The sequence below is a fragment of the Salvelinus alpinus genome, chromosome 29 (assembly GCF_045679555.1).
Source record: "Salvelinus alpinus chromosome 29, SLU_Salpinus.1, whole genome shotgun sequence".
In the NCBI taxonomy this organism is placed as follows: domain Eukaryota; kingdom Metazoa; phylum Chordata; class Actinopteri; order Salmoniformes; family Salmonidae; genus Salvelinus; species Salvelinus alpinus.
In genome coordinates this window covers 45,848,791-45,865,894 of record NC_092114.1, presented here as the reverse complement: position 1 = coordinate 45,865,894, position 17,104 = coordinate 45,848,791, and the positions used below count along the sequence as shown (strand labels likewise).

The window sequence follows — 17,104 nt, the reverse complement described above, 5'->3', positions numbered from 1 at the left end:
TGTTTTAGTGGGTTTAGCATATCCCCATGTTTAACGCAACAAAAGCCACACATTTTTTTGTTGTTGAAGAGGACAAGTACAAAAACAATTACATTTACTACTTCAGAGTTTAGTGCCTTCCCCCAACCTGTGTGGGCTGCTGGTCAGTCCCTCAGGTTCCTGCCAGAGGGCGCCAGAGTAGAGCACATTATTACACAGCACATATCAGTACAAAGGGAACAGTTGAGAAAAAGGCAAATTGAACAGATTTTTTATTTTTAAGAAAAATTAGAAACACCTGCCATGACAGTAATATGAAAACTGATATTTTTTGCGCTGTTATTTGGTCTACTTTGAGGCCTCTAGCAGAGACCAAATTACAAATAAAAACAGATCGGACAAAGTTACTGCATTGGTTCACATGCAACCCCAAAGACTTGTACACACATCGGATATGACCATGTCTTTACTACTTGTAGCTATGCCAACACCATCCAAACAGCACTGATATCACAACTTCCGTGTCCAGTGAAAAAAATATATAAAAAATGGTTGATTCAATGTATAAAAAAAAAAATCCATTGACAGACCCTAGACATAATAGTTATTTTTTTTCGTTCATTGGTTGATTCTCCTGCATTCCAAGATCGACAGAGGCGTGTTTTGGGCAAATGTTCAGGCTGTATATCTACACTTTTCTGTGGCGCCATTCATTCACTCTCTGGAGGTGTCGGAGGGAGGACAGTCTAGTACATTGAGGGGCAGTTTGGATCACCTTTGGATTCATCTGCTCTGGGTCAGAACCAGGGGTGTGTGTGTGCGTGTGGTGACCACGCTCTCACCAGGGGTCAGTCAGTCAGTCAGTGCGAGGGGCCCTTGCCGGTCAGTCACAAAGTATGAGGTAGTGTGTTGGTGTCAGTGCTTTGCTGGTCGGCAGGCCGGATGTCTGGGGGGGTTCATGTGGAGTGGACATTTGTCATGTAGGGGGAAATCAGTTGTTCAGGCCAAAAGAGTCACTAAAAGTGCTTCATGTAAGTGTGTGTTTATGTATGTAATAAAGAGATGTAATCAGGCATTGTAAAAAGCTTGTCAGATAAGGTTGGGTGAGTAGCTGGCGGGTAGACAAGGGCTGGGTTTCCCAAAAGCATTGTAGCACTTATATCATCTTTCGTCCATTGAGTTTCAATGGAATTAAGATGATCTTAGTGCTACGATTCTTTTGGGAAACCCAGCCCAAAGCCATTCCAAGAGAGATCAGAGCAGTCAATGCCTCTTCCCCTGCACCCCTTCCTCCCTCCCAGTCTATTCTCCTCCGCCTTCCATTCCTCAGCCCTCGTTGGCAGCCACCAGCTGGCCCAAGCCCTGGCGGACATACACAGCTTGGATCTCCTTGGTCTTGAGGCAGAAGTCGCAGGCCCAGACAGCAGAGCTCTCTCGGGTCAGCAGACCGTAGGCTGGCTCCGTCAGGCCCGTGCAGTCACGGTGGAACCAGCGCTGGCACGACGCCTCACACAAGATCGCATCCTGGTCGTCGTGCACCTCCGACAGGCAGAAGCCGCAGGGGAACACCATGCCCGGGCCGCCCAGCTTCCCTGGACCGGAACCTGGGCCGGTGGAGGGGTTAGCGGGGCCGGGGGGCAGCGGAGACTGGGTGTTGGGGGTGGAGTTGGAAGGGGGGTTGGGGTTGCTGCCGGGGGTGTTAACCCCACTGCTGTTGTTGGTCATGTTGTTCTGGGCAGAGTTGGGGGGAGCGTTTGGCATGGAGCCTCCACCAGGAGTGTTGTTCTGCTGGTTGTAAAGGGTGGAGCCAAGGGAAGAATTTGGTGGAGTTGACTGCTGTTGGGACGGGTTATTGGAAGAGGGGGCGTTGGCAGAGTTGGGCCCCTGCAGCTGATTGGGTGGCGGCTGCAGGGGCTGGGAGCCGTTGAGGGGGCCGGTGGGGGAGGAGTTGGGGTTGGACTGGGGCGGTGCTGAGGGGGGCTGGCCGGGTGTGTTGGGCTGCTGGTCAGGGAAGCCTCCTCCAGGCTGGGGAGGGCCAGAGTTGGGAGGCCCGGGGGGAGTGTTGTTGGGACCCGGTGGACCAGAGGTGTTTAAGTTAGGCTGCTGCTGCGGAGGCCCAGACTGGGGCCCACCTCCGCCAAAGTTCTTCCCCTCATCGTTCCCTGGGCCTGGGGGGCTGAGGCCTGGGTATGGGCCATCCTGTGAGGGAGGGAACTGTCCTTGAGGGGGTAAACCTGGAATCCCTCCCATGTTTCCTCCTGGGCCAACGCCCATGCCCCCCATCATGTTCATCCCACCAGGCATGCCCCCCATGGGGCCATGGGGGGGTCCCCTGGGGCCTCCGCCACCGGGCAAAGGGGGGCTGTTGAAGGGGTGCCCACCCTGTCCGTGCTGCTGCGGGGGCATCCCAAACCGAGGGTGTGGTGGCCCTCCTCCAGGACCCCCCATACCACCAGGGGACAGCATAGGGTTGAACCCCGGTCCCGGGTGCATGGGCGGACTGAAATTGGGGGGCATGTTAAATTGCGAAGGACCCCCGGGTCCCGGGAAACCTCCTCCGCCACCTCCACCCCCAAAGCCAGGCATCCCCCCAAAGCCCAGCTGGTGGTGCGGTCCTGCGTTGGGTGGTCCTGGGCCAAAGGGCGGTCTCCGTCCTGGTCCTCCAGGGCCTCCCCCGGGGCCCCCCATGAAGCCCATGCCCCCGGGGCCTATCCTGCCTCCACCCCCATATAGAACCCCTCCACCTGCCCCGGGGCTCGGGAGAAAGGGACCCCCTCCTGGAACTCCAGCCCCACCAGGTCGGGACGGCAGCGACGGGGGGCAAAAATCATCATCAAAAGGGTTGGAGGCAACCAGGTGATCCACCATGGGGGTAGGAGGGGGCGCAAACTCAGAGAGGTGGGAGAACGCGCCACCGGCCCCCTGAAACACACGATGAGGAGATAATGGATTTTTGAGTATAGAATGATTGAATAGTCAACTAGTGAAACCACTGATCGATGTAACAAGTCGTCATGTTACAATGTTACACCGTAAAATGTTAACTTGAGGTGTTTAGACCATGCTTAAAATGTGCAACCATCATAACAAGACCAGTAAAAGGACAAGTGAACACACAAGTAAAACTTTCTCGCAGAAGAGGCCACCAGTCAAACACGTCGAAATGTTTACATTATGGAGGAATGTATTGAAGGCAGTAGTTACCTGAGCGTTGGATTTTCTCTTCCTCTTCTCTGGACTCTTCATCTGTCCACCTAAAGAGGGGAAGAGGGAGAGGAGAAGAGGAGAGACATGAGACATTCTAGCCTTATCTTTCCAGTTTACAGATGAACATACATTATCTATTTTTATACCAACACCTGTAACCCACGTAGCTCATGCTAATACTTCTACTGTACATTGCATTTTAGTTACTGTTTATACACGCCGCATATTTACAGTGCATTCAAAGTATTCGGACCCCTTGAACGTTTCCACATCGTTTCAGCCCTATCCTAAAATGAACGATTTAAATTATTATAACTGGAGAGTTTTTCAGGATAAAAAAATAAACACAATGGAGCTAAGCACAGGCAAAATCATAGAGGAAAACATGGTTCAGTCTTCTTTCCACCAGACACTGGGAGATGAATTTACTATTCAGCAGGACAATAACCTCAAAACCAAATCTATACTGGAGTTGCTTACCAAGAAGTAAGTCTTTCTGGGTAAGTCTTTAGACAGAGGTACTCAACTCTTACCCTAAGAGGTCCGGAGCCTGCTGGTTTTCTGTTCTACCTGATAATTAATATATAAGTCAAAGGGTATGAATACTTTCTGAAGGCACTGTATTTACTGCTGTACTTACCATACTTAGTATCTCATAAATTAATATATATTTGTGTACATACATAAAGATTGCATTTGGATTACTGTTATAGTGCTATTTGGGTTAGATTGGTTCCAACATTTTATTTGTATTCGTGATTGATATTTTACTGCATTGTTAGGAGCTAATAACATAAGCATTTCGCTGCACCCGCTACACCCATTCATAGATGCTAACTACTTTAGCATCTATTGATGATAGTATCATCTCAACGGGGGAGTTTGGTTGAGAGCCCCGACGCTTGCTCTAAGAATTATCTATATGGCGCCTCACCTTGAGCCCAGATAAAACACTGCAGGTTTCTACTAGTGCTTCCCTCTCATTTTCATTATCAGTTTGTTTCGTGCTTTATTACACACACCCGGTTAGAATTTTTGGAATACGAATTGCTGGGTACTCTCCATCCACCCGACCTCTCCAAATTCCCTGAAAACGGCAGAACAATGGATTATCTTACTCGGCGAGGCGCCGAGCTGCTTGGGAGTCCTACCGATGAGCAGGAAGCAAAGACGCTGACGGGGAGGCAGACGTGGCGGGGTCTTAGTGAGATTAAGATGCGAGGCGATCCGTCCTCCATTACCGAGCATGCTACTCACCAATGTTCAATCATTAATGAACAAACTTGAACTCAGAGCGAGGATCTCCTTCCAGAAGGGACATCAGATCCTGCAACATACTCTGTTTTTCTGAGACTTTTCTCCGACATCCAATGAATATACATACAACCAGCAGGTTTTACAGTTTGAGTGAGAGATGTCGTGATCTCTGGCAAGAGGAAGGGTGATGGGCTCTGCTTTGTAACCAACACATGGTGCGACAGGGGAAACGTACTGGATATTGCAAGCTTCTGCTCCCCCGATATGGAATACTTGGTAATCAAATGTCGCCCATTTTACCTTCCCGAGAGAGTTCTCCGGGATTATCGTCATGGCTGTGTACATCCCGCCCCAAGCAGACACCAAAAAGGCTATCAAAGATCTCATTGGACCCTGAACAAACTGGAGACCGCATTCCAGCAGCATTCATTGTTGCGGGGTACTTTCAAAAGTAATTTGAGAAGCGTACTACCAAATTATTACCAACACATTGACTGTCTACCTCATGTAAATTCTACTTAACCACTGCTACTTGCCTTTTCCACATGGATATTGCCCTCTCCGTCCTCCTTTCGCCTACAAACAAAGACTCAAGAGGGAAGTTCCGGAGATCAGATCCAACCATCAGAATTCACACTCCACTGTTTTGATCAAGTGGACTGTAATTAGTACCGGGTCGCCTCTGGAGATAACGTTAACGAAAACGCAGACTTAATAACCGGATTTATTTAAAAAATGCATAGTTGACGTAATACCGATAGTAGCTTTCAAAACTTACCCGAATCAAAAACCGTGGATGGATAGCAGCTTTGTATGTTGCTTATAAACAGGGCAAGGTGACCGGGGGCAATAGTTTAGTTAAAAAGTCTAAATATGATCGATCAGATCAATCAAGATGGCAAAACAAGCAGAGGGACAAAGTGGAGGGACAAATCAACGAGTCGGAGACAAGTTGTATGTGGCAGGGGCTCGAAATGATCACAGATTACAAAAAGCCAGCGACATCAGTCACCAACGCCACCCTACCGGATGAGCTAAACACCTTTTTCTCAAGGATTCAAGTACAAATGAACCTGAGCTGTCATTGAGAGCCCCCAATGACAAAGTGGGCTACACAGTCACAGTCTCCACTGAGGACGTACACTACATGACCAAATGTACGTGGGCACCTGCTCAATGAACATCTTATTCCAAAATCATGGGCATTAATATGGAGTTGGTCCACCCTTTGCTGCTATTACAGCCTCCATTCTTCTGGGAAGGCTTTCCACTAGATATTGGAACATTTCTGCAGGGACTTGCTTCCATTCAGCCAAAAGAGCATTAGTGAGGTCGGGCGATTAGGCCTGGCTTACAGTCGGCATTCCAATTCTTCCCAAAGGCGTTTGATGGGGTTAAGGACTGGCCTGCACAGAGCCCTGACAAGTTCTTCCACACCGATCTTGACAAACAATTTCTGTATGGACCTCGCTTTGTGCACAGAATCCTCTAGAATGTCATTGTATGCTGTACCGTTAAGATTTCCCTTCCCTGGAACTTAGAGGCCAAGCCCGAACCATGCAAAACAGCCCCAGACCATTATTCTGGGGCTGTTTTGCCTCCGGAGAACGAGTTTTCACTGCTACAGTCCAATGGCGATGAACTTTACACCAGCCGACGCTTGGCATTGCGCATGGTGATCTTAGGCTTGTGTGCGGCTGCTCAGCCATGGAAATCCATTTCATGAAGCTCCAGACGAACCGTTCTTGTGCTGACGTTGCTTCCAGGGGCAGTTTGGAACTCAGTAGTGAGTGTTGCAACCAAGGACAGGCGATTTATTGCACTACACGCTTTAGAGGTCCCGTTTGGTGAGCTTGTGTGGCTTCCACTTCGCAGCTGAGCCGTTGTTGCTCCTAGATGTTTCCACTTCACAATAACAGCTCTTACAGTTGACCGGGGCAACTCTAGCAGGGCAGAACTTTACGAACTGACTTGTTGGAAATGTGGCATCCTATGACGGTGCCATGTTGAAAGTCATTACAGCCAATGTTTGTTTATGGAGATTGTATGGCTGTGTGCTCGATTTTATACACGTCAGCAATGGGTGTGGCTAAAATAGCTGAATCCACAAATTTGAAGGGGTGTCCACATACTTTTGTATATATAGTGTACTTAAGTCATTAAAAACGGGTTAACCCTCGCAAGGCTGCCAGCCCAGACAGCATCCCTAGCCGTGCCCTCAGAGCATGTGCAGACCAGCTGGCTGTTGTGTTCTCAAACATTTTCAATCTCTCCCTAACTCAGTGCCACTATAGCCACCTGCTTCAAGATGTCCACTATCATCCCCGTGCCCAAGAAAGGGAAAGTTACTGAACGACTACTAACCAGTAGCACTCATTTCCGTCATCATGAAGTGCTTCGAGAGGCTAGTCAAAGACCATATCACCTCCTCCCTCCCCGACACACTTGACCCTCTCCAACGACCCTCTCCAATTTGCCTACCGCCCTGACAGATCCACGGACCACGTATTTGCCATTGAACTGCCCTTACCCACCTGGATAAAAGGAATGCATATGTGAGGATGCTGTTCATTGACTACAGCTCGGCCTTCAACACCATAGTGCCCTATAAGCACATGACAAAGCTCTGAACTCCTCCCTATGCAACTGGGTCCTGGACTTCCTGACAGGCCGCCCCCAGGTGGTGAATGTAGGAAACATTACCTACTCGACACAAATTCTCAACATGGGGTGCCTGTCATGCCAAATAGTGTCCCCCTGCCAATAAAGTGGGGGGCATGTTAAATTGCGAAGGACCCCCGGGTCCCGGGAAACCTCCTCCGCCACCTCCACCCCCAAGGATGTGGCTGTTGCTAGAACTTGCAAAATCTGACCGGATTACATAATGAACTAAAGCGTCCATTGCTATGCTGGTTCTATTTTACCGCGAAGCAGTCGCGAAGGAAGGAGGATGCAGGCAGTTGTAGTTCTATTTGACTGCATAAGTGTTTGCTCTGTCCGCGCAAAATTATTACCTCAGAATTGCTCTCCTAGGATGGTGTTGACAGTGACAACCTGCTGCTTCAGAGGACTGAAAAGACTGGAAAGAACACTTTCTTTACCATACATTTGTCTTTATAAGTACATTTTGTTAAATCAGAAGAAATAATTGAAGCTGTTTTTAGATTGACGTTGCTAGCTAATGTACTTATTTACCTCAGCCTGCCTAGCCAGCTACAGTATCTTGCTAGCTAGCCAGCCAGACAGTTTTACTTAGCTAACAAGCAAGCAAGCTACTGTAAATTTTGTAGCTTTCTGTTTGTATGTAGCTTGCACTTTAATGGCATCCCTCGAGGAGATTTAATTTTCTTTCCAACCAGGCGAAGTACTATGAAGGCACCACTGATCGACAAGAGGCGCAACATTCAGAGAAACTCACAATTCTGGGTAACGTTAAGCACTTAACTTCTATTAGATAACTGGACGGATTTAGCTATGTACAACCATTTTTTCAACAACTGTTTTCCATCTAGCTAGTTGGTCATCTACATGTTGCTAGCTTTACATATAGTTCAGTGGAGGCTGCTGAGGGGAGGACGGCTCATAATACTGTCTGGAATGGAGTAAATTGAATGGTATCAAACGTGGTTTCCATTCAATTGACTCCATTCCAGCCATTATTATGAGCCGTCCTCCCCTCAGCAGCCTCCACTGATATAGTTATACGTCTATCATACTGAGGTATCTAGCTATAAATGAAACCTGATCAATCAAATGGGTGTAAGCAATTATGGTAATTCCAAATGCCCTTAACACAGTGTCTTTGCTAGACAGACACAGAGTGAAAAAAGATGTGAAAAAAGGATGAACGTGAGAGGGAGAGAGGTGGGAAGAGTGGAAGACTGACAGAGATTGAGAACAAAAAACAGAGCAGTGCAAATGTACTTAAGACTTGAGTATTTTAACAAGTCTTCTCTTCCAACAACTCTTCTCTTCCAACTCCTTAGGCAATCATATGTACCTATGGGGGAAGGATGGCCAGCCACACAAGGGTGATTTTTACTAAAGGAGAAGGGAGACCGCGCTGACTGAGATGGATGCTGGCCATTTCGAAGTGAAGCGCATGATTTCCAAAATCATCCTACGCTTCTGACAGAGAATTGTCAAGAAGGTGGACAGCTGGGCAAGTGAAATAACCTTTTGTTTATCTTGTTTGGGATAGGGGGCAGTATTTTGACGTCCGGATGAAAAGCGTGCCCAAAGTAAACTGCCTGTTACTCAGGCCCAGAAGCTAGGATATGCATATAATTGGTAGCTTTGGATAGAAAATTATGTCTGTGAGTATAACAGACCTGATATGAGAGGCGAAACCCCGAGGAGAAACCATCAATTTAAAATATATATATATTTTCAATGGCTATCACTTTTATTATAAGGCAAAGTCCTCCCAGATTTCAGTTCCTAGGGCTTCCACTAGATGTCAACAGTCTTTAGAAAGAGTTTCAGGCAGGTTTGGTTTTTGGAAAAATGACCCAGAAATTGTAGTTTTTCTAGGTGGCTCCCATTTTGGCTGTAGTGTTTCCAAGCGCGTGGAAGAGAGCGCGTTCTTTGGTATTTTTCTCCGGTAAAGACAATAACGATTCTCCGTCTTAAATTTGATCGTTTATTTACGTATTAGGGTACCTAAGGTTTGATTATAAACGTTGTTTGACTTGTTTGGAAAAGTTTATTAGTAATGTTTGGGATTAATTTTGTATGCATTTTGATGGAGGGAAACTGGGTGGATTATTGACTGAAGCGCGCCAGCTAAACTTAGTTTTTATGGATATAAAGGACGTTAACGAACAAAAGGACCATTTGTGATGTAACTGGGACCTTTTGGAGTGCCAACAGAAGAAGATCAAAAGGCATTTATTATATCGCTATTTCTGACTTTCGTGTCGCCCCTGCCTGGTTGAAATATATTTTCAATGGTTTTGTATGCGGGGCGCTGTCCTCAGATAATCGCATGGTTTGCTTTCGCCGTAAAGCCTTTTTGAAATCTGACACAGCGGCTGGATTATCATTCTATTATATCTAAAATATTATGATTTCAATGAATGTCATATCAGAGAGCACACAATGTTTCAATTTGTCACTTTTTGCTTAAAGTTCATTACCCTGTCTAGTCTGCCAGATGTTTGAGAGGGTTAGCCTATGGCACCGGAGTTGAAACCCATCAAAATTATTTTACCATGGCACATGATCTGTAAGTGTCTCAATTCAAATTTTGCCCTGATAAGTTGTTTTGTAATGGTTTCTTTATTTGTCCACAGCAGAGTTTAATATTATAGAACGTGTGTGTGTCAGTATCCTTACAAATATGAAAATCTGCATACTATATGACACAGATACAGGTAAGAATATAGTAATCTTTAAAATGTTAGAAGTGGAACTCATCGGACCTGTCACGAAATCAAGGAATGGCAACAACTGGTGTCTGACAGCGACCGAACACTTTACCAAGTGGATGGAGGCAAAACCCATTGTCAGTAAAGGAAGAGTATGTGCTTATCTCTAAATTCCCCTCTGTAACCAATTAAAAAGGGTGCTTGGAACCAAAAATTGATTTTCGCTTTGTATGATACCCATCAAGGACGAGACTGGCGAGGCTACCTCCAAGGCAATGGTGGACATCTTCAACACCCACGGTTCTCCTGAGGTAATTTTAAAGTGACCGAGGTCATGAACGCTGGAACAAGGTACGGATGTTATAGGTTATATTCTGTCACCAATGGTTTGTTTGATTTTTTACAATTTGTTTTTCCATGGTACATAAGACATATTTCAATATCTTAAATTTTCACTAGATATAGCTTTCGTACCCGCTCCTCCAGGTTTGGTGAATGGGCCAACCAGACCCTCAAGAATGCCATGGGCAAGTCCCTTGATTGGTACCAGGAAAGGTGGGAGAACAACCTGAAGGTAATTCTCTTTGCACACAACAGCAGCATCCAGGCCTCCACCGAGTACGGACGGGGGCCGCAGCTGTTGACTGAGGTAAACAATGCAATTGTATATACAAGTATTGCATATACTGTAGTCTTTCAAATTTGTGATTGATTTTGTGTTGTTTGTCTATTGCTGTTTATGTATAATGTACATTCAGATCACTGAAACCCCACCTGATGTGGTGGAAGTTGTCGAACCAGATCAGAACTCCTTCGAGGACCACCTTCAGGCATGGACTGAGAAGGATGTGGAGGTTTTTGACCAGGTAAAACTGATTGTCCGCTGTTAATTTATTTTCTGGCCCTCCAAGAGATATTTAAGAAATGTATTTGTAATACAATTGCATTTATTCCTGTTATCAATCAAGGTGAGACTGAACATCGACAAGGCGCAGGAGAAGCAGAAGGAGAGCTACCGGAGCAGAATCAAGAAGGTGACCAAGAGCTACAATCTCCGGGTGAATTACTTGGTTTGGAAGAAGGACGAAAAGGAAGGCGAAGGAAGGACGAAAGGAAGTGCGTTCCTGGTGTAACTCGGACAGTTGTTGTTGCCATCCTGTACCTGTCAATATTCCCTTTCTGTTGTTGTTCAGTGAAATCCTCCCATGTGAAGAGTCAACTCATTTAATTAAAGTTCAATTCGTAACTAAATAGTTTTTTTTATTTCTATTGGAAGGATTTAATCATTTGCAATTATGTCGACTTATGATAAGGTAAAAGGTTTGTCTCCATATGATATGGTAAATATATCCAATGCAAAAAAACATTTATATTAAATGGTATTAATATTAATTTGCATACATTTCCATTAATTCCCATATATTATCGTTAATTCCCATAGATTCCCCATGGGAATATTGCCCAAAATGTGCGACCCTACTCAACAGTCCTTTATCTACACCCATTCAGCATCGTTCACACCATCTAAAGCCTTAGCTCCACCCATCTCTTTAAGGATTCACATGTGAGGCCTTGTACTAAACAACCAAAGATTTCAAGACTAAAGGCTGATTTATACTACGGGTGTGTTTGTAAATTTAATCTGGAGTGTCAGAGTGTCGTTCATAAACTCAGAGCATTGTCAGATTGTCCGTTCGTAAACTCAGAGTGTTTTGCTCTAGGAGTGTTGAGTGCACACTGGACGCTCTGGCCGAGGAGTAGGGTTGATCCGAGCTTTCCAACCTAACAGCAGCAGTCAAGCACCCAAGCTAACTGGCTAACGTTGGCTAGCTACTTCCAGACACAAATGAGAGAACAGCTCACTGACCATTTTACTCGCCCTAGCAGAGCTGGTTAGGCTGTTTTTATGTTATTCAGAGCATTGGTGACTGCAACTGTGCTGCTGGCAACAATTGAATTATGCTTTTTTGACAACTTTAACTGACACCGGCCATATTCAACGGGTGTTGAGCATTTGTAAATTCGTCAGTTATTCTGCGCTCTGGCACACTGACGAGAGTGCTCTGAATTCGGAGTAGATAGCCAGACCGAATTTACCAGCTACGTCTATCGACAGTTGTCGCAGTGACATCATGAACATTCTATTGAAACGGTTACTTGCATAGTGGAGTCTTGTTTAGACATATAGCTAGCTAGCTAAACAATTAATCATAATCCCAACGGATAACGTTACGCAAATGGCTCTGAGATACAAATAATAACTACACAGATCATACACCTAACGTTAGCTAGCTAACAGTACACGATCTCGAAAATGAAAACGACTGACAAAATTTGAAACGTGTAATATCTGAAAATGTAGCAAGCTAGACTATCTTACCTGTATACATGGATGGACGCTTCACCCTCTCTGTCATGGATGCCATGGTTTCCCTTAGTTTGAAGATGTTATCTGGAGACAGGTGTTTTATACAACAACCTTCTTTCTGTGTGTTCTCTTTTCGACTCTGTCTGCATATTTGCAATCAAACGCCTGAATTTTCTCCATCTCCTTAGCTATCATACTCTAATTCCACTGATCTCAAAACTCAGTCCTCCAGAAACTGGAGAGCAACACAGTTCTACTACGTGATACATTTCAAAAAAGCCGCGTTAGAAAGGATTACCTACACATACTGACCAGCTCATGTTATAGACAGAAGCGCGCTACATAGCAGACGAATCCAAACTCATCTCTCCCCATGTCCAGCCCACTGATTATCTCAGCCAATCATGGCTAGCAGGAAGGTTGCTACATTTTTCTAAACCAACTAGGCTCGTCATTTAACAATTTGATTCATATTTACAGATGGCATACAAGTGTTAAGGCACATGAAAGTTCCAAGAAGGCATTTCTGCCAAAAAACATTTAGATCAACAACAAAAACATGAAGGGTTCAAATGGCTGTTCTGTGAAGTAGTGACGCGCGACATACACCTAGTTTCCTGAACCGAGTCACATATCTCCATGTTACAGCGCTTGTTTACGGAAGACATAGGCCGTCACTTGTGCTAATTAGCCATCTAGCATGCTCCAAACACCAGTGTGTAAGCTAATTGGGGAGGAAGTGCAGATCTGTGCAAAACTGCTACAGTAAGTGTCTTTATTATTTCTCGCTGACATGAAAGATAAATATGTTTAGAAAACGATGACTGACGTCTCTAAAGGTTAACGGTCATGAACAGTCAAAATTATGTTTTTCATGAAATGTGATGATATTCGGATGAAACCAGATCAAAGTATATGTCCAAAGTATGAAACATGACTTTTGCTTCTACATTGATAAAGTTTTTAGCATAAGTTGTTGGTCCCCTCCCACATGGATTCACGGGGCGGGACTATTGAAGGGATAGGGGGATGTCACCCTAACTCACATTTTAATACACCAATGGTAACATATTCTCTTACCCAATTGAAATAAGTACCACCTTATAACCAACATCGGAGAAGGCGCGTTTGCGGAGGGGCGTGATTTATATAGCTAGATGGCTACTCTACTGGTGCCAAAATTGGGACTGTAGGCTGTCAGCAAATACAATTAAAAGTTTAGACTTCATCTATGGCAAAGATACTTACATGTCTTCCCTTTCATCTGCGTCTGGTGTTAGCTAGTTACTGGCTAGTTAGTTCTTGAGACAGCATGGAACAAGAAGGTGGGGGGGTCAAAACTCTGACAGTTGTCATGTCAACACATCCATCAGTGCTGCTGTGAACTGCATCACAAGAGACATGCCAATCGGGAGATGAATAAATAAATAAAAATTACACCATTGACGAGTTGCTTTGTGTATCACCAAATTTGCTTGAGATGATTTTACTGCAACACTGCATCCAAGTTTCTTGACATAGGCGTTTCAAAGACATGTCAGTAAAGGTGACTATATGAATATAACCTCCCTGCCTACTCAGCCTGTATTTTCAAACTTCCTGCTAGTAAGCCACGAGAGAAAAAGTCATTTCTAAAATGTTGATAATTCCTACCCCATAAAAATATTATTGGTGATATTTTAGTCACTCAAAAGGCTAGTAGCGAGGGAATCTGGGAATACATGGGAATCTGAATGACTGTATGGGACCTTTAAAAAACACAGCATCACAATTGGTCCCGTGTGGCTCAGTTGGTAGAGCATGGCACATGCAATGTCAGGGTTGTGGGTTTGATTCCCACGGGGAACCAGTACGAATGAATATGTATGCACTCACAACTCTAAATCACTCTGGATAAGAGCGTCTGCTAAATGACTCAATTGTAGTTTACATGGAGGCGAATTTAATGGTTGAAAACTCTACATATGGAGACGGATTTTCGAGAGCTACACCCGCTATAATATCTGAACTGTGTATGTACCGATAAACTTAGATTAAATTTGAGTGTTGAACAGCCACAACAAATCACCAAGCAGAGGGACAGGTTTGGTTGATTATGAGACACAGCGGGGAAGAATGGACACATCACGAGAACGTAGAAATTAAATTAATACAAGGCAGGCTAATACCAACATGAATAGCAGGTCAGACAAACTACATGACAGAACAACTGTCTACAGTCCTGTAGACACGTGCATTTGCAGCAGTGGTAACTAATGGTTAGTTCTGATCTGAGACAGACGGGGATGAATGAATTATCATATACCTACCTTTGCCTCGCTTTCCTTGGCCTTGTCCCGCCAGTAGCCTCCCCGATTCGGCAGCCATTAATATGACTGTCGGTGCGGTGACATTTCACCGTTCATATCATGTAAGATTTTTTTTTAATGACGAATAATCTTGATAATTTGGACCTGAGCAATACTCGCAAGTAGAGTCATACACGGTCTTTGGATTTGAGGACGGTTTCTATAGATATATAGGTAGGTAATGTGTATCCCCTTGCAATTCACAACTCGTTTTACAGCTAGATATCTTGCGCCCAACGCTTTGACTGTCACGGGGTTCGGTGGCCAACAACTGTGGCTAGCCAGGGTTAGTTTCAGCAGCCAGCTTGCACAAGATGAAGAGCCGGGCTGAATGAAACTGTGGCTAATGTTTGCCAGAATGCAAGTTGCATAACACTACCCTCCTCCCTCTAAAAATAATAACTTAGTTACAGATGAGTAAAGTTAGCAATTAAGATAGTTGGCTAGCTAGCTGGATAGCAAAGTTAGCTATCACATTTGGGTAACGTCAGTCGCCAGCTAGTTACTATGTTTGTGATAGATAACATGTAGATTATGATTTATAATAATCAATAATCTACATTCAATTTGGTTAATTGACCAGTTTCGCCTTCATAGCAAGCGGTACAAAATAACCGGTCTCTAGTAAAATGTTAGCTACTTGAGTTAGTTAGCTACGAAAAGCTAGCTAGCATTATTGGGAAGCAAACTATACCCTTTCTCCGGCGTTGCTTGCTCTGCAGTCCGTTAATATGAACATCTCCGGTGTGTCATTGCCGATATACCAGTCCTCACATGGTATATGCTTTATGTTGTGATACAGCTTAAAATAATAATTCATACAAAAACGCAAATTTTGCCATATTAATCACGGCCTACTGTCGCCGCCGGACAAAGAGGGCCAGGCAGGAGACGCGGACCCGGGAACATTACAACTCAGAGGGAAAGTAGGGGTGTCCTAACACGAGATTTCTAAATTAGTCACTCTCTGCATCCAGGTTAATAATAAACGTTATTACACTTCATAATACTTCTAGCTGTAGTTTTACTGCTTCATTTTGTGCAAGAAATGACACACATTGTTTACTTAATTTGTGAATTACCTCATCTTTAACAGCAGGTTATGGAGCAGTCTAGAACGGACCACTTTCAACGATGAATTAAGGATGGACACAAAAGTAATCACATCCCATGACTTTTTCCTAATTTTGTGTTACAGTTTGAATTTAAAATGGATTAAATTGAGATTTTGTGTCACTGGCCTACACACAATACCCCATAATGTCAAAGTGTTAGTTTTTTTGACATGTTTACAAATTAATAAAAAATATAAAGATTAAATGTCTTTCTTGAGTCAAGTATTCAACCCCTTTGTTATGGCAAGCCTAAATAAATTCAGGAGTAAAAATGTGCTTAACAAGTGACATAATTAGTTGCATGGACTCCCTCTGTGTGTAATAATAGTGTTTGAAAAGATAAACAACATGCTCGACTCCACTTTATATCAACTTAAATCGGGTGCTGTATCCTCATATATAATCCAAAGAACAGAAATAGGACAGCACTCCGGTAAATACATTGACATTTCCGCATGAACGTTTCGGGTATTAGCCCTTTTTAAGCGTTTAAGGGCAATGTCAATCAATGTCATAACAACAATACCTCACATTTGGACATAGTTACAGTCAGTATTAGCCCAATCAAGAGATCCCAGCAGGGGGAGCTGTGGGGGAAACATGAAAATCCAATAAAGATAAACACAAGCATTACAAATACATTATGATGTCATTACCTAAATGCTATGGGATCGCCCAATTATGCAAATATATTTATAGGGAAATTTGAGTTGGACATTGTGTACGATAATAATCCCTATTCTAAGTTTATCAAATTGTTTATGAGATTTATTGATTACATTTTTCTGATTTGGTCAGGTGATGAGCTTGAATCGCAGTAATTCTTTACATAGGCTACATCAAATCAAATCAAATGTATTTATATAGCCCTTCTTACATCAGCTGATATCTGAAAGTGCTGTACAGAAACCCAGCCTAAAACCCCAAACAGCAAGCAATGCAGGTGTAAAAGCAAGGTGGCTAGGAAAAACTCCAGAGAAAGGCCAAAACCTAGGAAGAAACCTAGAGAGGAACCAGGCTATGAGGGGTGGCCAGTCCTCTTCTGGCTGTGCCGGGTGGAGATTATAACAGAACATGGCCAAGATGTTCAAATGTTCATAAATGACCGGCATGGTCAAATAATAATAATCACAGTAGTTGTCGAGGGTGCAGCAAGTCAGCACCTCAGGAGTAAATGTCAGTTGGCTTTTCATAGCCAATCATTAAGAGTATCTCTACCGCTCCTGCTGTCTCTAGAGAGTTGAAAACAGCAGGTCTGGGACAGGTAGCACGTCCGGTGAACAGGTCAGGGTTCCATAGCCGCAGGCAGAACAGTTGAAACTGGAGCAGCAGCACGGCCAGGTGGACTGGGGACAGCAAGGAGTCATCATGCCAGGTAGTCCTGAGGCATGGTCCTAGGGCTCAGGTCCTCCAAGAGAGAAAGAGAGAAAGAGAGAAAGAAAGAAAGAAAGAAAGAAAGGA

General features: G+C 44.3%; 1 protein-coding gene and 1 long non-coding RNA gene across 4 annotated transcripts; one reads left to right on the top strand and one right to left on the bottom strand.

Annotated features, from left to right (window-relative positions):
- Positions 1 to 233: 233 nt before the first annotated feature.
- LOC139559083 (pygopus homolog 2-like) lies at positions 234 to 15,481 on the bottom strand. 3 transcript variants are annotated; one of them, XM_071374778.1, is made up of 3 exons: positions 14,490 to 15,481; positions 3,184 to 3,233; positions 234 to 2,901 (listed from the first exon to the last, which is right to left on the bottom strand). In XM_071374778.1, exons 1-3 carry the CDS (start codon positions 14,545 to 14,547, stop codon positions 1,306 to 1,308), a joined length of 1,704 nt encoding a protein of 567 aa, XP_071230879.1. In that variant the 5' UTR covers positions 14,548 to 15,481; the 3' UTR covers positions 234 to 1,305. The 3 variants fall into 3 exon arrangements, with proteins under 3 accessions (XP_071230879.1, XP_071230880.1, XP_071230881.1); XM_071374779.1 differs by having other exon boundaries at positions 15,223 to 15,457; XM_071374780.1 differs by lacking the exon at positions 14,490 to 15,481 and adding an exon at positions 7,458 to 7,994.
- On the top strand, positions 8,174 to 11,204 carry LOC139559084 (uncharacterized). The gene is made up of 2 exons (XR_011671683.1): positions 8,174 to 10,678; positions 10,781 to 11,204. It is a non-coding gene; the product is annotated as an uncharacterized lncRNA (long non-coding RNA).
- Positions 15,482 to 17,104: the final 1,623 nt, after the last annotated feature.